The sequence below is a fragment of the Eptesicus fuscus genome, chromosome 13, assembly GCF_027574615.1.
Source record: "Eptesicus fuscus isolate TK198812 chromosome 13, DD_ASM_mEF_20220401, whole genome shotgun sequence".
NCBI lineage: Eukaryota > Metazoa > Chordata > Mammalia > Chiroptera > Vespertilionidae > Eptesicus > Eptesicus fuscus.
Window position 1 is genome coordinate 23,059,620 of NC_072485.1, and position 21,399 is coordinate 23,081,018.

General features: G+C 44.7%; 1 protein-coding gene across 1 annotated transcript in view; it reads right to left on the reverse strand.

Moving 5' to 3' along the window:
• Positions 1-18,918, reverse strand: part of PIWIL4 (piwi like RNA-mediated gene silencing 4) — a 39,260-nt gene extending 20,342 nt beyond the window's left edge. Inside the window, exons 1-8 of the mRNA XM_054725438.1 lie at positions 18,832-18,918; positions 17,545-17,629; positions 14,840-14,965; positions 12,824-13,038; positions 10,442-10,563; positions 9,671-9,751; positions 8,023-8,220; positions 5,263-5,374 (exon numbers count right to left, since the gene is read on the reverse strand). Coding sequence (XP_054581413.1) covers positions 5,263-5,374; positions 8,023-8,220; positions 9,671-9,751; positions 10,442-10,563; positions 12,824-13,038; positions 14,840-14,965; positions 17,545-17,629; positions 18,832-18,918 — 1,026 coding nt within the window. The remainder of the gene's footprint in view (positions 1-5,262; positions 5,375-8,022; positions 8,221-9,670; positions 9,752-10,441; positions 10,564-12,823; positions 13,039-14,839; positions 14,966-17,544; positions 17,630-18,831) is intronic.
• Between the last annotated feature and the right edge of the window lie 2,481 nt (positions 18,919-21,399).

Genomic DNA, 21,399 nt, shown 5'->3' on the forward strand with positions numbered 1-21,399 from the left:
TAAGACGACTTTTTAACCCAGGAAAATCTTCTATACGCCCAGTCGTCTTATACGCCGGAAAATACGGTACCTACCTTTCCTCACCTCTGAAATGAGAACAGTAGCTCAGAAATAGCCCATGGAACCACTAGCATTGTGTCTGGTTTTTTAATGAGCTCCTACCTCACCCCCTTGCTTCTCCCATTCCAGTATTTTCAGAATTTCAGTATTTTCACCTTGCCAAAAGTTCATTTCTCTTCCAAAGGCAAAGGTTCCAATTAACATTCATTTCCAGTAGAATTTGCTCAACACTAATGACTGAACAACTGGAATTATGAATTACAAAATGCCTGGGCACTGTGTGATGCTGACATCAATACTCATAATTAAGTAAGTAATAAAAAATAAATAATAAAAAAAAAGAAGTGAGAGTGTCTCCACTTCAATAAGGACTTTTAGTCATTAAAATAAAAAACAGTTTAGAAAATTGCAATTTAAAGTGTTATAGCTACAAAGCTTGGAGAGCCTTTGTAGAAGGAAGAGTGTTTATACATGACTTCATTAATTCAGTACACGTCCTGGGCCCACCACGTTCTGGGAACTGCGGTGGATAAGTTACCTATAAAGCAAGGTAGATGAGAAGCACAAATAATGATATGCTAAATACTTATATTTTTCCTCATTTAACCTTAACAAACCTATGAAACATATTATCATCATCCCCTTCACAGATGAAGAAAGATTATGAGACATTAACTTTCCCAAGGCCCCATAACTGGACATTAGCACGGCCAGGATGTATCCCTTAAGACTTGGGAACCTCTGCTTGTTACACCATTTAGCACTGGGTCCTGGGGAGGGGGACGGGAGTGGGGGGAGAAATGGTGAGACAATTTATGGCTTTTAAACCAGAGAAGGCTTTAGGAAGGACGCAGAGTCCAGACGGCACCTTGAAGAAAATGTGGGGGGTGTAAGGACGCCTGGGTAACAACCTGAACAAAGCTGGGACATGTTCCAGGAAGAGAATGTTCTGTGTGTGTGCGTGTTGTTCTGTTTTCTTTCTTTTTTTGTTTTGTTTTGTTTACCTTCTCATTGTGGGGGAGGGGGGGAATATTCTATTTATGTGGAGCATGGCCAGAATTCTCCCCCCTATGCTAGGTCATGAGGCAAACTTTACCCTCTTCCTTGCCCCAATGTTCTTAGCCTATGAAAATATCTTTTATGAGAAAATAAAAGAGAGAAACATAAAAGTCAATTATCAACACGTCCTTCACTTTGAAAGTGGACTACATCATAATTTAGTGTTCCTTTCCTGGACAGGGAGGAGGACATTCTAGAAAAATGCACAATGTGTTTCTTTTCCTCCCTAATTACAAGATAAATGTAGTGAACAAAAATCATTTCAAAGAAAGTGAGTGGACTTTTACAATGCCTCCCTCTTCGGCATGTCACAGGTCCTGACATACCTCTGGCTCAAGGAAGAACCAACTTAACCACACAGAAAAGAAACCCAAAGGTTGCACACACTTAGTGTTCAACAAACACACACTCTGGAGCACATTTTATGCACAAGATGCCGTGGGAGGCACGAGGCACCAGGGGTTAGCCAGGCGCCGGCCCTGTTCTAGAAGGAAGAGTGTTCTGGAAGCAGTGGGATAAGAGGTACAAGAGCTCCGAGGACAGCCGGCTCTTCTGTGACTGTGGCAGGAAGCAGAGTCAGAGAGGACTTCACAAATGAGAGGACAATGACCTTGAAGCCAGGATTTTACCCGCTGGCGAAGGAGAAAGGTGCGGGGTGGCTTTAGGCAGATTTCTTTCCTGAACCTGAGCGAAAGCTGAGGAGCATTTAGTGGCAGCAAGTGGACTGGGCGACAGCAGCCTGGGGTACGTGGCGGGAATGCCTCGGGACATGAGGCTAAAGCTGAGCTGGGACAAACTGTGTGATGCTAGAGATGAGAAGGGGAGGCTGGGAAAAGGGGGCAGGGTCTCCACTGTTCACCCAGTGCTCCCAATGTGCTAAATGCTCTGTGTGCACTATTCTCTCGCTCAGTGTTCACACCGCACCATGTCGGCAGGCAGATGACTCCCCTTACCGACGACACTTCACATTCAGGGACTTGCCCGAGGTTACACAGCTATGCCAGGGCCACCTTATTCCAGGGCTAAGCTCTTACCCACAGTTCTGGGCAGTGTTTCAGAAAGCTCTCTGGTGGCAGTGAGGATGACGGGTACGTGAGGGTGGGAATCCAGAATTCCCCGGGTGGGATGGGACTCCGTGAGAGGTTCTACACTGAGGCGTGAACCGGGCTGGGGAGGGCACGGGCTCCAGGGAGAGTTCAAGGATAAAGGAGGCAGTGCAGTACTCATCTTGGTGACAACCGGAGGAGGTGAGGGTGAAGCAGAACAAGGAAGCCAATGATTTCCTGAGACACGGAAATCCCAGGAGGAGCGGAAATGAGAAAGACAATGAATTCAGCACGAATTATGTTAGTCTGAGATGCCTGCAGGATACTCATGCAAATATGGTCTGAAAATAGAGATGAGTATGTAATTGAGAAATGAGGGCAAGGCAAAAATAGTATATTTGAGAGGTCTCAAAATATGAAGAACAAATCCTGTATGAGGGGACCATGGAGAATAATAGCATTTAAGGTTTGGGGAGGGGATGGGGGAACCGCCAAAAGAGGCTGAGAAAAACCCATCTGAACCCTCATGGAGAACCACCTGGGATGTGTGGGCAGGCCAGCCAGGTGGGGGTGGCCACTAGTGTCACATACCACCAAAGGATGATTAAGATGAGAAAACAGTAAGTGAATTTGGCCTTTAAAGAGCTATTTCTGAGGCAGAATAGTAAGAGGCTAGGGAGACTCCTTCACAAGTGGAATAAGGGAAACTGAGACAAAATAATTAATCAAGACGAACAATCTAAGCAATTTACAGCTCAAACTGAATCACAAGGTTTCATCTTCCCTCACCAGGGACACTTAGGATCAAATGGTTTACACAGGTCAGACCATCCCCGGGCAGACAGGCCTTGGTCCCAGTCCCTCTTTGATGACATTATTTGAAAATAAAACTAATCAGAAAATAACCCTGATGCCTCCATAAGCACATTTTGATGACTCGACATACCGAAGGACACGCCTGGAAAACTAATGAATATTAGCTTTGAGACACCCCCCACCCCCCCCCCCCCCCCCCGCAAACCTCCCTTAGGATTCCCACTGGCAAAAAAAGTTAGAAAAGCCATAAGACAAAGGAGCCACACCCATGCCTTGGATCTCTGCTCTCTTTCTCCTAAACTCTAGGGTCCCCATGAGACTTACAACCTGGGGAGCAGTGGGCAGAACTCAAGTCCTGACGTTGCTGAACCCAGGTCCCGTCTGACCCCTCGATCTAACACCTGGTGCCATTCTCACCGTCGCCAACAAAAGCAGCCCACCTGGGCTCATTTCTTTCCTATCCTATCTAATAAAGAGTAATATGCAAATTGACAGTCACTCTAACACACAAGATGGCCCCCCCATGTGGACACAAGATGGCAGTCACAAGATGGCCAGCAGGGGAGGGCAGTTGGGGGAAACCAAGCCTGAAAGGAAGGGCAGTTGGGGGTGACCACGCCGGCAAAGGAGGGCAGTTGGGGGCAACCAGGTCTGCAGGAGAGGACAGTTAGGGGTGACCAGGCAGGCAAGGGAGGGCAGTTAGGGGTGACCGGGCCAGCAGGGGAGGACAGTTAGGGGTAACCAGGCCTGTAGGGGAGGACAGTTTGGGGCGACCAGGCCTTCAGGGGAAGACAGTTAGGGGCAACCAGGCCTGCAGGGGAGGGCAGTTAGGGGCAATCAGGTCAGCAGGGGAGCATGTAGGCGTTGATCAGGCTGGCAGGGGAGTGGTTAGGGGGTGATCAGTCTGGCAGGCAGAAGCTGTTAGGGGCAATGAGGCAGGCAGGCAGGCGAGCGGTTGGTAGTCAGCAGTCCTGGATTTTGATAGGGCAGTCGGACATTCCTCGAGGGGTCCCAGAATGAAGAGGGTGCAGGCTGGGCTTAGGGACACCCCCCCCCCATGCACAAATTTCATGCACCGGGCCTCTAGTAATATTTCTAAGAAGCCAAAGCAGCCTCATCTAGGCTCTCTCCTGTTGCTTCTCTCATCCTAAGCCCTTCCTTCATTCCACTGTCCCCAGCTATAAAAAACATACTCTCAAAATCACCTGGATCCGAGCTGTAAAATCTTTCCTGCATGATGTCAGGAACCCACACACTACAGGATGGCCCAAGGCAAACCCGCCCCAGGCCTGGTCCCAGACACCAGCCTGGGGGCTTCGGGAAGGAAGAACTGAAGAGGTGTTTGGAGCTAATGTGGGTGACTTTCTCAAGAAATTAGCTAAGGAGGAAAAGGAGACCACTTTTCTTGGAGGTGTGGAGACATCAAGGAAAGGATTTTGCTTTGTGTTTTTTAGCTTTTTAAAACACCTGTGAGATTTTTCAGACTCTCTGGAATACAATTGTCCATTACGGAGAAGGAGCCTCTGAAGAGAACTGTAGGTGGAGGTGGGGGCAGGGGTGATTGTGATCCTTGTGAATCAAGCTTCCAGAGGCAGCAGGAGATTCCATCAGTAAATGTCTGAGTACCTACTACGTGCAAGGCACTGTGCTCGCCGTGGGTATCCAGAAATACAGAGCTCAAAGTCCAAAAGGGGAGCTGGACCATTCACATCCTACCCATAATGACCTGCTGCAGCTAAGTGCAGGGAGGGGGGCCGTGGGGAAAGCTTCCGGGGGCTCCCCTAAGACTTGACAGCTGAGCTGAGTATTGAAGAGTGTTTAATGGTTGGCTGGCTGTGAAGGGGTGTCCAGGAAGAGGAAGCAACATGTGTGAAAATGCACAGGGAAGTCACCACAGACCATATGAGGGGAACGGGAGGGGTAAGGGAAGAAGCTCAAGAGGCAGGGAAAGGTTATATTATAAAGGGTCTTGGGAGTTCTGCCCAGGAGCCCCTAAGGCCATGGGGAGCCATACAAATATTTTAAGCAGGGAAGTGACATTATCAGATATGCTTTTAAGAGCAATTACTCAGCCTACAGGAAGAAGAACAATAGGAGACAGGATGAGGGTCTGGGCCAAGCCAAGAGTGACAGGGATGGAGGAGAAGGGACAAGTCAGAGAATCATACTGGAGGCAGACTCAGCCTGACAATCTGAGGAACCTGTTGGACTTGGAATGACACAGGGAGATTTCTCTGAGCTACGAGGGAGGGAGATGAGGATGGAGGGAACAGAGCCCGACCTGCTTGTAGTAATCCACATAGGTGATCTCCGTGCCGTCCCGCTTCTGGAAGGAGTGCGTGGGCTTCACCGACCAGTCAATGTCATCAACGCGATAGGTCCGGTTGTTATATCTGGTAAATGCAATAAATCTTAACATATTTTTCAAGTCATATAAGATAAGCAGCAGTTTCACTACACTTTTAATTCAAAGCATTAGACTCCAGAATTTCAGAAATATGAGAGTAACACAAAAATAGTCACTTTAAAACAAGTGATCAGCTCTTATCTGCAGGAGTAGTAATTAATTCTTCACTCTACAGGGGGACGGACCTCTGTATGACAACAAAGCTGGCAGAAAACTTGTTAGACCTCAAACTGTTTTTCTCACTGATAAGCACTCTGACTTCCGGTAAATCATTCATAAATGTTGGAAGGCCAAGCATTGTTCAAAACTTCCCCATCAGCTCCCAGTGTCACCCAGATTTTTTTTTTTTTTGAGCCCCTAGATAACTTTTCTTTTTTAATTTTTTTAAAATTGATTTTAGAGGGAAAGGAAGGGAGAGGGAGAGAGATAGAAACATCCATGAGAAAGAAACATTGATGGGCTGCCTCCTGCATGCCCCATACTGGGAATCGAGCCTGCAACCCAGCCACGTCCCGTGACCTGGAATCAAACCTGCAAACTCTTGGTGCATGGGACAATGCTCAACCAACTGAGCCACACTAGCCAGGCCCCAGATAGATTTTCTGATTAAACAAACTAATAAACAAACCACCGAAAAAAACAAACACACACACACACACACACACACACACACACACACACACACAAGAAGGGGGTTAATCAACCACTGGATTCTGGTATGCTGCTCTATCTTCCATCCAGGGCTGGCCCTCAGCAAAAATGCAAAGCAGGTCAGCTAAGATCACTCTAAGCTTTTGTCCCCTTCAAGCTGTGTGGCTGGAGTATCTCCTCCTTACCTTGCCAGGTGACTTTAAATCAGTGAGACAAACAATCAGGAAGCTCAAGATAGGAGAAGAAGGAAGCCTTCTCACCCTAGGTAGTGTGGAATCTAACCAGTCCCACCTCTGTGCTCTATAAACCAGAAAAACAACTTTCCGGGGGACTTCTGAGCCAGACTAGGAGAAGGCCAGCAGGTCCTGCACAGGAAGTGTTGTGGATGAGCAACAATATGCGGAGAACTTTTTGGTACTCAGGAAGTTACCTCATCTGCCCGTGTGTGATTCAGTGCAAGGTGTACGGAAGGCAAATTATGTGCAGGCAAACCTGGAGGCTTGAAAGGTCTCAGCCTTAAAGACCTCATACTCTTCTAGAGAAGAGGACATGGGCCTAATGTTCTATCTTATACTGTCATTAAATGAAATAAATGACAATGAAGAGGTGGCTATAAGCAATGAGGTATGCGGGTAGAACAGGGGAAGGCACCGAGTAATTCCAACTGGGTGGACAGGTGTTGGCCTCTGAAAAGCAGTGACATTTGAGCTGGGCTTTGTGGAAGTACATTTAAAAGGCAGAATTAGCCTGGCTGGCTTGGCTCAGTGGTTGAGCGTCGTCGTGGTTCGATCCGCAGTCAGGACACATGCCCAGATTTCGGGCTCAATCCCCAGTGTGGGCATGCAAGAGGCAGCTGATCAATGATTCTCTCTCATCAGTGATGTTTCTCTCTCTCTCTCTCTTCCCTCTCCCTTTCTCTCTGAAGTCAATTAACATATATTTAAAACAAACAAATAAATAAGAGGCAGAATTAGGGGTAGGGAATCCAAGTGGAGTGCAGCAAGAGATAATTCAGGCCCATGTCAGATTGTGGACAGTCCAGAACGCCACTCAGGAAAGTCTGAACTCTAGACAACTGAGAACGGCCAGGTCTTCTAAACAAATGGTGAACTGATCCGATCTGTGGTCAGGCCGATATCCTTGAGACAGGCCAGCAAGCCAGGACAAGTGGAATAGGGAAACTGAGAGAGATAAATGGCCGAGCAATTTGCAGCCATGTAGTGAATCTCAAATTCCTATCTTCCCTAACCAAGGACACTTAAGAGTAAATGGTTTACACTTTCCTTCCCAACTAGAGGGCAAATAGCTTAAATCACCCTACTCAGGGAGACAGATAGCAGAAATCCAAGTAGTGCCATCTGTGACAACCACACCCAAGGACAGATGAAGTTAAGGGAATAAATCTCAGTATGGTGCATCAGCATAAAGCTGGCGAATATTCTACTGAGATCCTCCCCAAGACTTCCCTTAAACTCCCAGCCTTTTAAAACCCCTCACAGATGACCCAGGGTGCACTCTCCCTCCCAGAAGCACGCCCAAGCCTTTCCCTTCCCCTCTTCCTCCCTCTCAGACGTTCATCTCCTAAACTCTAAGGGACCCCATGAGCCGTGCCACGAGGGGGGCAATGGGCTGTGGCAGCTAGTCCCGAGCTAACCCCTGAACCTGCCTCCAAGACCCCCCCTTTTCTCTGACCTCTCAGTGAGCCACAGCCGCTCTGCCTGGGCTCACTTCCCCACCTGTTCTCTCTCCTCTTGCTTCTTCCAGCCCAAGCCCGCCCGTGTCTCGCGGTCCCCAGCTTTAATAAATGCACTCTCGAAATCCACCTGGGCTTGTGTTGGGAAACCCTTCCTGCACAAGGCAAGACCCCACACACGATAGGCCAGCCAGGTCCCTGTCCGGTAACACCTTGATGCTATCCCTGTTCCCAAATACCATCAGTAATTCGTTCTCTGGGGAAAAGTTTATTTAAAAGCAGGCTTTCACCTTGTAAGGACAATGAGCCCGACCAGCTGTTTTTCGCACATCTGGGTGAAGCTGGGCATGCCAGTTTGGTAGCAGAGAGCAGTCATGAATTCCAGAACAGTCTCGTTCCGCAGGACTTTATAACTCACATTAGCACTGAACAGGAGCTTGCTTTCAAAGTAAGACACAGAAATGGTGAACCCCGGCCAAAGGGACAACCTTAAAAAAAAAAAAGTAATATGAAAAAGAAAAAGAAAACATTTTAAAATGGTGGTTTAACATTCCAATGCTCTAGGTTTTCATGAAACATTTTTTTCTTTAGTCTAATTGCTTCCATTTGCTAACTAAACACTTCAGGTATTTCCAGCTGGAGTGTCTTTAAATACGTATTTAAGGTCAAATATATTCCTGTACAGCAGGGCTTCTCAATCTTGACACTAGGGGTGCTGTGGACTGGACAGGTTTTTGTTAGGGGCCGCTCGGCGCATTGCGGGATGTTTAGCATATCCTGGCCTCTGCCCACTAGGTGCCCGCCGCATCCTCAGCTGCAACAACCCAAAATGTCTATAGACATGGTCACATGTCCCCCGGGGACAGAACTGCACCTGGCTGAGAACCACAGCGTGAAAACACCTGTGCTCTGAAGAGCACAGTGACTCAGTGGTGAAGACAGGGAGAGACTTAACCAAGGTTAGGGAATGACGGAAGTGACGCCATGTACAGACATACAAAAGAAACTGTAGCAGAGGCTACAGCTCCCTCCCACACGTATGAACATTATAGACTGAAGTCAAATATGAGAAAAATGACAAAACGGCATGAAAGAGTAAACAAGTATTTTTTAAAAAATCATCTGTTTATATTTTGTGTACTACAGCCACTGGGATACTAAGCCAGCCTTCACCCACTCCAGCCCAGTACACACTGGGCCTGTGAGAATTCCTAATCCAGGTGGAAAGATAAGCACTGGGGATGAACAGCAGGCCTTCTGCCACTCGGAATTAGCATGAGGAAAGACCCAACTTCTCCCCCTTTCCCCCCACTCCCCGGCCTGGCAGACACCCTGCCCGCATTTCCAATCTTTCTGTGCTTCCCCCTTTAGTTACATATCTGTCCTGGGCGGCTGGCTGCCTCTGTCGTCAGCTCGGCCACATAGTTTGGAGAGCAAAACACCCAGTTCTAGATACAGCTGAGCCCTTGCTCTGCAGCGTCTACTCCCCAGGTTAGAGTGGACATTCTGCAGGCGTGCCTAATGGTTCTACCCTTCACTGGGGTAGTTTAGTTGACTTGTTTGTCTGACCTCTGCTTACCCGATGATTTCATGCCAACCTCCCGGCCACGCTAACTTCCTGACAGCGAGAAAACAGAACACTAACCACGTGGTAAAGCATAACATAGCTTATTCCCCTTTCATTATTACTTGTCACACACACAGCACTCAGTTTCTGAATTCTTTCTAGGATGTCTGATCGTGATCTAGCACACTAATATCAGTGGCTTCGCGTGGCCACTCCCCCATTCTATAAAAAACTTGAAAATTAAAAAAAACCCATTACTTTCCATACCATGGAGTCTCTCATAGGAGGCATAACAGTATAATATTGCATCGTAAATTATGGTGCTCACATTATAACAATTTCAGAGGAACAGAGACTATAAACAAACCTACTTGTGCTGGGGAATTTCCACTGGCTCCGAAGGCTTATAGAAGTTCCGTCCAATTTGGTACATGGACAATTTTTTTAAGATCCTGCAAGTATATATATATATATTTTTTACTCTTTGGTAAACATCAGTGAATAACAGTGTAATTCTAAGTTTGTACCCTTCCTGAACATAATGATAAAAATAGGTAGAAAGTAAAGATCTCTCATAGCCCTGGGAAATTCAGATACTAAAGTACATATGAGCGCATATATAAGAACGATAACTTCATATTTGAGAATGACATATGAATTAGTATCTGTCTGGACTTAACTGCAGTGGTAAGTATGATCCGCATCAGTTTGAAGAACTCAGCAGCTTAGCCACCGCCTTCCTTCTGCCCTGAGTGACAGCAGAGAGCAGATGGCAATGGCCTTTCGCACTAAAATAATCAACTAGGAGAAAAACAATCCTTCGGTACTAACCCAGACATACACAGCTTTGAGGAGGAGGAGGAAGAGGGTCCAGAAAAGGAAGGGAAGGGGAAAGGCACCTTCGCCGCTACCACGGGACAGCACAACCCTGGAGTCCTGTCTGAACTCAGGTAACACTGGACAATAGCGAGTAATGCCAGTTCGCTAGGGACACAAATACATGGAGGCACATGGGAAACTGCTCTAAGGATGGCGTTGGGGCTGGCATACTGCCCACACATGGTTGATAACCTTAATACCCAGGCTCCGTGCTGGAAGGCATCATCAGCCTGAATCAAATTCCCATTTAAGACAACACTTACTTTTTGAAGATGATGCTGAAGACCTGGATGCACACGGGGGAGCTCGCCGGCAGCTCCCCGGTCAGAGTGATAGTGATCTTGACGGTCTCGCCTCTTCGAGTCTCACTTGACAATTCTGTGACCTGGGAAGAGAAGTACTTCATATGCACTCCACAGAGGATCCCCACGTGTGCAATGCAGCTGTGACGAAGCCGCCGCCACTTAATACAGGTTAACAGAAACACAGCTGCAGGGCTTACCTTGTGAGTAATAATGTCATCAACACGTTATGTCTGAAGGGGTTATTGTCTCTGTATCTTGCTAATTCTAGAAACGCAACACATCTCACTACTCGGTAACTTCTTAATGGAGAATCAAAACCAGACTCGGGGTTCAAAGATTCTATCTAACGTGAATTCCAGGGCAGTGGCTCTTGACTTTTTGGGGGGTGCGGGTGGGGGTGGGGGAATGATTAGGTCACAAATTACTTTAAGAGTCTGATAAAAATCACAGACATTCTCCCAAGAAAGTGCCACACGTGTATATACCACAGTGATGTACATAATGTACACATTTTCAGGGAGTCCATGGATTTCAGAGTACCGCCTCTCAAAAGTTTATTCATGAAAGAAAGGAGCAGAGAAGAGAGGAAGAAAGCAAAGGACAGGATAGACAAGAGGGGAAGTAAATGTGGGGAAAGAGAAGAAAGCGGTGGAAGTTTAAATAGACTAGAAATCTGATTTTGTTGATTTTGAAAGGCCCAGAGAAATCCCTAAGGCTCTAATAATCTGGTACGATGTTCTAACACTAAAATGAATTCATGAGTAGGTTTCCACACCAGCTGTCCAACTAAAGTAAAAGCCCCTGAAACTAGACAGAGCTCCGTACAGATTTTAGGAATAAAAGAAACACACACACACACACACACACAGAATAAACAAGTCAGTCAATATAAATCAATGATCAAGGATTTTTCAGAAAGGTAAGCAATTAGAAGAGGTCAGTTCATTGGTAAGCACTTACGTATTTTGCCTTAATTTTCTGTAGTTAAAGTGTAGTTTTAACCACTTTTAGGTTGAACCAAGAAAGTAGGGTAGGCATGGCTCATTGCATGGAAACAAAGAGAAGCAGTTCTTTCCCAGGAGCTGAAATGTTCATGAGATGATTACTTGCTTCAGATAAAATTGCAGAGAAAGCAGAGGTTGGGGAGCTGCAGAAAGTGCTCACCAATGCATGGGAGAAGTCCAGAAGCCAGCAGAGCTGAGGGGCTCGCACTGCCACAGGCTTCAGGACTAAGAACGAAGACAATAAGGATGGGGACCTGGGTGCGTGGTTAGGATGGAGGGGCAGCAGATGGTCCCCCATTGAAGCATACCTTTAAGATTGGTATCAATGACTCACGTTTCATATGATGGGACAAGTCATGAAATAAACGACAGTTTTAGAATCGGAGATTGATGTAACATTATTAGGATACATGAGCACAACTGTGCAGGAGCCAAAAAAGGTAGTAAACTTAAAGCCCTGAAGCCATAGGCCAAATGGTGTTTCTTAAAGCCTTGCCTATTTGGGGAAAGGCTTTAAGAGGATGCCTATTTCACCTGGCCAGTGTGGCTCAGTTGGCTGAGTGTCGTCCCATGCACCAGGAGGTCACCAGGTTCTATTCCTGGTCAGGGCACGTGCCCGGGTTGCAGACTGGATCCCCAGTAGGAGATGTGAAGGAAGCAGCTGATCAATGATTCTCTCATCATTGATGTTTCTCTCTCTCTCTCCCTCTCTCTCTCTCTCTCCCCTCCCTTCTTCTCTCTGAAATCAACAAAAATATATTTTTTAAAAGATGCCTGTTTCACCCTAGCCGGTTTGGCTCAGCGGATAGAGCATCGGTCTGTGGACCAAAGGGTCCTGGGTTCAGTTCCAGTCAAAGGTAGGAACCTTGGTTGCAGGCTCCTCCCCAGCCCAGACACTGGTCAGGGCACATGCTGGATGTGTTTCTCGCACATCAATATTTCTCTCTGTCTTTCCCTCTCTCTTCCACTCTCCCTAAAAAAACCAATGGGAAAAATATCCTCAAGTGAGGATTAACAAACGAACAACAACAAAAATGCCTATTTCAAGGAAAAGGCACCTTTGAAAAAAAAAAAAGTAGTTGAAAAAGTGGTGTTTGTATTACAGCTCTTATTTTCAAAATGCCAGACCATCAACTTCCTAATTAGGAAATAAATTACTGATGAGGTCTCAATTAGGAAGCCTTGTTGCTCTCGGCCATGGGGATAGGAAAGAAGAAAGGAGTGAAAAACTCATTCCAGCTGTCAGGAAAATCAGCTGGCCTCATAAATATAGACGGATGAGCATTAGTATATGCGCATGTGTGTGTGTATGTATTACAAAGTAACCATACTGTACCCTTTCTTCTAGCTGTTCTGAGAGAAAAAGGATGACACCATCGAATGCCTTTGCTTTGTTGGAAAGTTCCTTCTGACTATAAAGCAAAGCAATTCTCAGGCTTCTAGATTCCAAATCTGGCATATATGTCACATGATACTGGTACAGCTTCCAGTCCTGGGGCAAATCTAAGCTAAAAAGATTGGTGACCAGTTTCACGGGTATTCCACTGGAACCTGAGGAAAAACAAATAAAAAAACATTTTATAACAAAACAAAAAACAATATCACCACGTTAATATTAATCACATCATTAAAAAACTTATTTGCACATGCATAGTTGTTTCTGTACAGCCAGGATTCTTGCTCGGTGACACAAGACAAGCTAATCAACCTGCAGCCTGAGAGCATTTATAGAGTCCTATAAACATAGGTTTGGGAATTAAAAAGGGATTCTGTGTAAAAGAAGTCTCATAAGAACATGCGAGCAGACCTGACATTCCTGTCCGTGGGAGAAAAGAAGCATCTGAATTCAGCTACCCTAGAACTCCTTCCAAAGCCCTGATTCTGTGCAATTCCAATCAGGCCGACTGATGTTTTAGGATGCTGCTCTGAAATTGTGCTGCTCTCACACGATGAAAACACTGTCCTGTTCTTACCACGAATACCACCCCCAGCCTCTTGGAAATCCAGGTAACCAAGTTAACTATACTTCTGGAAGTTCTGAAACAGTTCCATCAGTGGCTAGATGCTCTGCAAATCCCAGAGAAGGCCCTCGGAGATGGAGGGGAGGAAGCATTGTGTCAAATAGGCACTATTTTGTTTTTCTCATGGAGGGAGTGGAAACATGAGCCCCCACTGGTGATAAGAAAAAGTAACATGTGTGTCTCAGGATTTCCTCAGCTTCTGCCTGTGGCACAAACCTGTTAGGAGCAAGGGATTATTGTGTTATTTTAATTAAACAAAAGCTTTCTTTTGTTCTTCCAGATCCTGAGGAGATGACAACATATTTTTGCTGCTCACTAATGGACAAAGAGACGTCATCCTAGAAGGTTAAAGCTAGGCAAGATGCTTCGAGATCATCTACACCACTATTTGCAAACTAATCGTGACCTGTTAGTGCTGCAGTTATGAAAGCGCGTCAGGCAAACCACCACGTCTCCTGAAAAGACTAGAACACAACAGAAGCGGATCAGAGTGCCTCGCACACCGTTGGGGCAAGCACTGGTTCACGAAACTTTGTTTCAATTATGTGTGCACTGCTGGATAACAATATATACATTTCTTAGTTTGTTGCATCGTTTTAAAAAGTCTGAAAAAGGCCCTAGCTGGTTTGGCTCAATGGATAGAAAGTCGGCCTGCAGACTAAAGAGTCCTGGGTTTGATTCTGGTCAAGAGGACATGTCTCGGGCTCGATCCCCATTAGAGGGTGTGCAGGAGGCAGCCCACCAATGATTCCCTCTCATTGTTGATGTTTCTATCTCTCCCTCTCTCTCTCTCTCCTCTCTGAAATCAATAAAAAAATATTTTTTAAAGTCTGAAAAAAGGCTGATCTGCATGAAGGAGTCTTAACTTTTGGGAAGGAGTCACAAAGCCTTTGGAGAATCCAATGAAAACAACAGACCTACTTCCCTGAAAATGCATATGCCCACAATTCTGGGTGCAATTTCTGGGTTAAGAATTCCAGAAATAGGCAACACTTTTCTTTTTCAGCTCAAGTTCAGAAACGGTATTATTCCCGCAGAGGAAAAGGGTTGGGAAAGAGACAAAACATCTTTTTAACTCCTATCCCAGTTTTAAGGAGAAAATCTTTTCCACAAGTGAAATGTCACTTTGGGGAAAATAGTATTTTTATTAACAAAAAAGAGAATGGAGACTAAAACAACTGGTATCTAGATAATACCTTGAATATAGCAGATGTTCAATAAATATCTTTTTAAGTTAACATATGAACTTATTTATTTTAGATCTAAAAATTAAAATTCCTTAAGCAAGATTTGGTGACATTAAAAAAATAAGTCACATGAAGACTGGGTACCTGTTTTGCAGTCTCTCACATGGGCGAGTTTCTCTCTGGTACAGACCCCCAAATCCATGACATCCGGGAAGATTCTCCCTCCTCTTTTCATGAGAGTACACTCAGTATTACCAGAAGACACGACATCTTTACCTAAAACATGAAGAGAACGCCATAAAAATTCATACTTTTTTAAGCGATATTGTTTACAGCTACTATATAAAAAAATGCATCTACAACTAAAAGTCAGATTTTTGTGGTTTTTAATAAAACTGGCCCACATTACCGAAAACAATCATGACTATACAGAAGTCTTCAGCATAAAAATTAAAAATCGGGGACCCATGGCATGTTTTGTTATAAATAACAGACCCTGAGTTGGTCCTACCTCATAATATTTCGGTCTTCTCTGATTCCCCTCGTGGCTAAGCTCTATCTCCCAATGTCCCACTCCACACCCACGTATGCTCTCTCTCCTTCAGCGCTTGTGTAACACCCCAAGACCAAGACTGTCCACACCAACTTCTGCACAGCTTGGGGTGGAAGCTCTCATCATTCCCATTAACAAGAGAAATGCCCAGAACACTGCCATCAGTTTTTATGCTAGATCATTTCCTGGAGAATGCAAGCCAACACTTCATTCACCTTTGGGCATATTCCTCACAGTTAGGTTCTAGAAAAAATAAAATTAAAATCCAATGACTATTTTTGCTAAAATGAGTACAAAGAGGTGTTGATTTTTAGATATTACTTGGACTTTCTGAAGATAGCATGAAAACCCTACCTAATAAAAGAGCAATATGCAAATTGACCGTGCCTTCGCTATGCCTAAGCCACGCCCACCACCCAATCAGGGCAAGTATGCAAATTAACCCAACCAAGATGGTGGTTAATTTGCATATCAAGACAGCGTAGGAAGAAGCCAAGTGCTGCAGAAGGGAGCAAAGCTGCGGAGAAGCAAGCAGGCAGGGCGGGCGGAGAAGGGAGGCAAGCAGGCGGGGCGGGGGAGAGCGCAGCAGGAAGCCCTATTGCAGGAATCTTCCTGCGAGGGGCTACTAGTATAAAAATAAAGACTACTATCAAAAAGTTATATGATTCATAGTGTGACAAATCTCTGACCTGACCACCATCCTTTGATAGAACAACTAAATGCAAGACCCCAAATAGCACCATCACCTGCTCCAAAGTGTGGTCCATTCCTTTCTCAGTGGAGTCTGAGTCTACCCGAAAAAATATCAAAATTTATTTAATTTTAAAAGATTATCCCCACTAGATTATCCATAGCATTCACTGATCATGGTTTCAAAAGATATTGGGTGGTTTCTAAAAATTCAATCTACCATAGATTATCAGTTGCCAGGGTTGAGGGGGAGAGGGGGATGGGGAATTCATGAGTACAGAGTTTCAGTTTTGCAAGATGAAGAACGTCCTAGGGATGGATGGATGGTTGCCACTGCACCGTACAATTAAAAATGGTCAATTTTGAATTATGTATATTTTACCACCATTTAAATAAATAAATAAAAATGCAATCTGCCCTCAAAAGATGAAGGGTTTCCATCCCTTGGTAGTCACAAGAATGTGCAGCAGGCATGGAGAGGAAGCCCCGAGGAGAAGTTGGGGTAGGTTGGATTGGTGGCAGCAACACTGGCTGAGAGCAGGTCTTCTGAGGGACCACGTGCACTTCTGTGGGTCCAGATCACAAAGGGTACTTGAGCAGGGCTAGAAAACCCGGCAGAGAACAAGAGAACCAGGCACAATATGGACAGAATGGCCGATGATCCTAGGAGTCTAGAAGAATCTAAGTGCTTAGTGCGTACATGGTTATTAGCAACTAACCACTTAACTTCATGGCCACAGCAGGGGAGATGGCTAGTAGATTTCAGCAGTGGTTGTGAGCTGAATTGTGTATCCCCAAGTCCTAACCCCTAATATTTCAGAATGTAACTGTATTTGGAGACAGGGTCTTTTAAGAGGCAGTTAAGTTAAAATGAGCTCAATAGGATGGACCCTAATCCAGTTTGACTGGTGTCTTTATGAGAAGGGATTAGGTCACAGACAAGGACAGAGGGAAGGCTATGTGAAAACACAGTGAGAAGACGGCCCAGCCATGTAAGCCAAGGATAGAGACCTCAAAAGAAAGCAACCCTGCAAAAACCTTGATTTTGGACTTCCAGCCTCCAGAACTATGAGACGGTACATTTCTATTGTTTAACCCACCCAGTTTGTGGTACTGTGTCATGGAAACCTGGAGTGTGCCAACTCACACAGTGTGATAGCAACTACCCGGAATAGCATATTGACAAGTATCCTGAGGCCAAATCTGAATTTGCAGGGAAGAAAGCCACCATCGAATGGTGACATCTTCCTCGGGTGGGGAAGGAAGAAGAGCAGTGGCAGCAGGCACTCCAGGTTTCCACTATCCTTGCAAACTGACATGTACATGTCGTAAAGAATTTTTAAATATTTTGTTAAAATTTATTCAGTGGACAGACAGAATCTGAAAACTAGCATCCTGATGTCTGTGGGTATCCAACTGCCAAGCACTGTCCGCAAATTCAGCGGCAAACGCTGTTTGGGGCTCCCAAAGAAACACAACAAACACAGGGGGTCCTTCAAGAAAGGGTGAATGGGAGGCTCACGAAGAGACCCCGCTGCTGTGAGGCACAGTAGACGCACTCCTGTTCCCGCCAGATGGAACGGGACTGGATGGAACAGAACACGGCACTTACATTGCTGTGAAATCCTACTTGTGTCCTCGAAGCCCTTGTTGGACGATGCTTCATTGTCACTAGGATCAGGAGATACGGGCTAGCACGGGCCAAAAAAAAAAAAAAAAAAAAGTTTGGTCATATTGGAGATATTAATTCATAAACCGAAAAGTTATTACAAAAATAAGAACTCTATATGTCCTAAGTCATTAGTCAGCATGAGCTAATGTCTGTCAACAGGTGAAATGCTCGAGAGATGATTCTAGAAATTGCCCCTTCTAGAAGAAAGGATAAGGACAAGCTATCGTACTCCCCATGCATCAACGTTTAGTGCCAACTGGGACCCAGATACAGCCGCTGGACGCTGGCGGTGTAAAGAGGCAGAGAAGAGACCCCAGTCAGGGAGCTCATCAGGAGGAAGGTGGTGCCAGTGAGCACCACCTCGCGCTCCCACGGCACACAGACACGGGCCTCCAGGGTGAACATGTTTGTAGCAAGAAAATAAATTGAGCCAGAGCATCTCGGTCACCAGCTCAGGTGATGACTGTCCTGAATAAGCTTTTCCAAATTAGTTCACAAAACGGGTGAAGGGAACCATTAATAGTTTCTCTTTTTAAAAATACTCTCTTTTTTTTTCACAGTAACAGCTTCTCTTTGCTCAAGAAGAAATATATCTCGGCCTGCTAAAGCATGTATGAAGTCAAGAGAGGCCCTTTTCGCGAGAGTAAAGGCATAATGACCAGACTACTCACTCGAATACGTTTGAGTACAATCTAAGAGATTGCTCCAAATACGCAGAGTTTGCAGTCACCTCACTCAGAAGTTGCTGATTTACTGGTCAGCTCATTCTAGTTGCCTAAGTCTAGCAAGGAGCCCTACCCACAGAGGCTGCTCAAGAAGCAATGGTTAAATCAAAACCACATCTGGGCGTGAGATTTTTTTATTTTTATATATGAATTAACAAAAGGAACCATATTAGATTACATGCCACCTATTGAAGGCACTACTGAAGGCACAGCCATTTTTACCAAAAGACTGACTCCCAAATCAAGGAATTAAAATTCAGAAAATAGACAAGGGCGCCATGCTTGCCTCCAATATTTAGTCCTCTTCACTGGCCAAAATATCTACGTTAATATCTTACTGAGACAAGACCCCACAGGAAACAATTTGAGAAGCCCTGGAAAGACTCCAAGTTGAGAGAGAAGATAACCCACTACTTCCAAGGAGGGAAGAAGGCCGCGTCCACGAAGGAGACGGGTAAGAGAGAGCGAGACAACGCCAGTTAAGCCTTGTACGCACCGTCGGGGAGGCCTGCAGGTACCCCACTTCCGAGGCACTGGGGCTGCGGGTGATGCCTCGCGCCCTAACGCGGGCACGTCCGGTCATGTTCCCGATGAGCCCAAGGTGACTTCCAAGGCAGCAAGGCTTCAATTAGGGTGTTTTTTCCCCTTGGCATCCACTGGGCAGGGCTGCGACCAGGCGGTGGAGGTGGAGAGTCTCATGCGTGGGTGGAGGGAGCGCGCACAAAACGCGGAGTTCCGGCACAGCGGGGGTGGAGCAGCGGGGGTGGGGGTGGAGCAGTGGGGGTGGGGAGCGCACAGTGGGGCGGCAGCTCACCGGGAAGGAGAGAGAAGCACGCAGTGAAGGGATGTAGCACAGGGGAGGTAGTAGGGGAGGGCTTGGACAGGGGCCCAGACTCTCATTTTCTTTCATCATTCCCCCCAAAATCTGGCATTATCCAATTCTCTAGTTTTTGCCCATCTTGTGTGTTTAAGGTTGCATCACACTGTTACGTTTTTCAGTTTGTATTTTCTGCTTGCACCTTTGCATCTATGGGCTAGCTGTGAAGTTTTCCTTTCTGTCAATTGTTCACATACATTGCTGTTTTTAAAATCGGGCTTCTCATGTTTTCCTTTGTGATTTGGGAGACATTTTATCTGTTTTCTTTTTCTCTCTTTTTAAAATCCTCACCTGAGGATATTTTTTCCATTGATTTTTAGAAAGAGTGGAAGGGGGGAGAGAGAGACAGAGAAGAGAGAGAGAGAGAGAAAGATGGATTGATTGCCTCCTGCACACTCTTGGACCAGGGCCATGGATCCAGTCTGCAAACCAGGTATGTACCCTTGACCAGAATCAAACCTGGAACCCTTCAGTCCACAGGTCAATGCTCTAGCCTCAGAGCCAAACCGGCTAGGGCTATCTTTTTTCTTCTTAACATTGCAAATATCTACTCCCAATCTGTCACTTGTTAATTTTGACCATGAAATCCTTTATCCAACCAAAATCCTTAATTTTCACATAGTCAAATTTACCATTTTTAATTTTATGCTTTATAGGTCTTTTTGAAAGAAAATTTTTCCTTCCCTAAGTTTACAAAAACATTGTATGACATTAAATATCTCATACCCTTCAATAACACACACACACACACACACACACACACGAACATACATATGCATATGATGTGAGGAAGGATCTAACTTTACCTCTTTAAAGTGAGCCATTTCCCCCCTACCATCATCTATTAAACAGAATATACTTTCTGTAATGGTTTGTGACAAATTCCTGTACATACCTAGATCTGGTCTGTGCCTTCCATTTCTGCTCTGCACCAGTACTTTACCACTTTTTATCATGATTTCTTTATAGTATTCATAAAACCTGGTGGAACAAGTCTTTTTCCCCCCCATTATTTACTCAATTGTTTATTTAAAAATTTTTTCAATTATTTATTTATAAATTGTATTCTTCCATATTAATTTTAAAATAAATTTGTCAAGCTTCTTTTAAAATCCTGCTCTATTTTTAATTGGCGTTGTATGGCATCTATAAATTAATTTGGAAAGAACTGTCATCCTTACAATTTCTCCATTTATTCAATTTCTCTTTAACAGCATTTAAATTTTTTCCATAAAAGTCTTGTGTATTATTTAATTTCTGGAAATTTTGCTATTACTGTAAACTGGATCTTGTTTTCATTATATTTTCTCACTTGTTATTTGTATAGACACATTATATTGATTTTTGTATGTTGATATTGTTTATCAAGTTTGCTAAACTCCTTCGTTCTTATAGCTTGTCTTTTGATTTCATTGAGTTTGAATGTAGATTAGCAGATCATCTATAAATAATAATTTAGGCCCTGGCTGGGTAGGGCAGTTGGTTAGTGTGTCGTCCTGATATACCAAGGTTGTGGGTTCGATCCCCAGTCAGGGCACATACAAAAGTCAACCAATGCATAAGTGGAACAACAAATTGGTGTTTCTTTCTCTCTCCCTTCCTCCCGCTCTAAAAAAAATCACTAAATAAATAAATAAGAACTTTACCTTTTTTTTAAAAAAAATCATTTTATCTCTTCCCTTCTTATTCATATTTTTTTCTTATCATGCTGGTCAAGTTTTCCTGTACAATGTTGAAAGTTACTGTGGTAGCTGGCATTCCCGTCTTTTTCCTGATTTCAAGGGAACTGTTTTGTTTGATGTTTGCTGTGAATATCTGGTTTTCAGTGTTTATTATTTTAAGGAAGCTCCCCTCTATTCCTAGTTTTCAAAGATGATTTTAATCATAAGTATGTGTGGAACTTAATTAACTGCTTGGGTCTATCAAAAAGGTTGTGCTGAGGTTAAAAGGCACATTACAGACAGTTCATGAGCGTTACTTGGGGTCCATGAGAAGGGGCAATAAGTGGGTAAATGTGGTAGAAACAGAGAGTGGAATACTAGGCCAACAGTCACAAGCGATGACCTAGAGATACATTCAGCACCAAGAATAGATCCTCAACACACTGTGTTGGATGAAGAAAAAGCAAGAAAGGATTGCGATCTATACACTATGGCAAAATATCACGTTAATTTTTAAAACATTGGG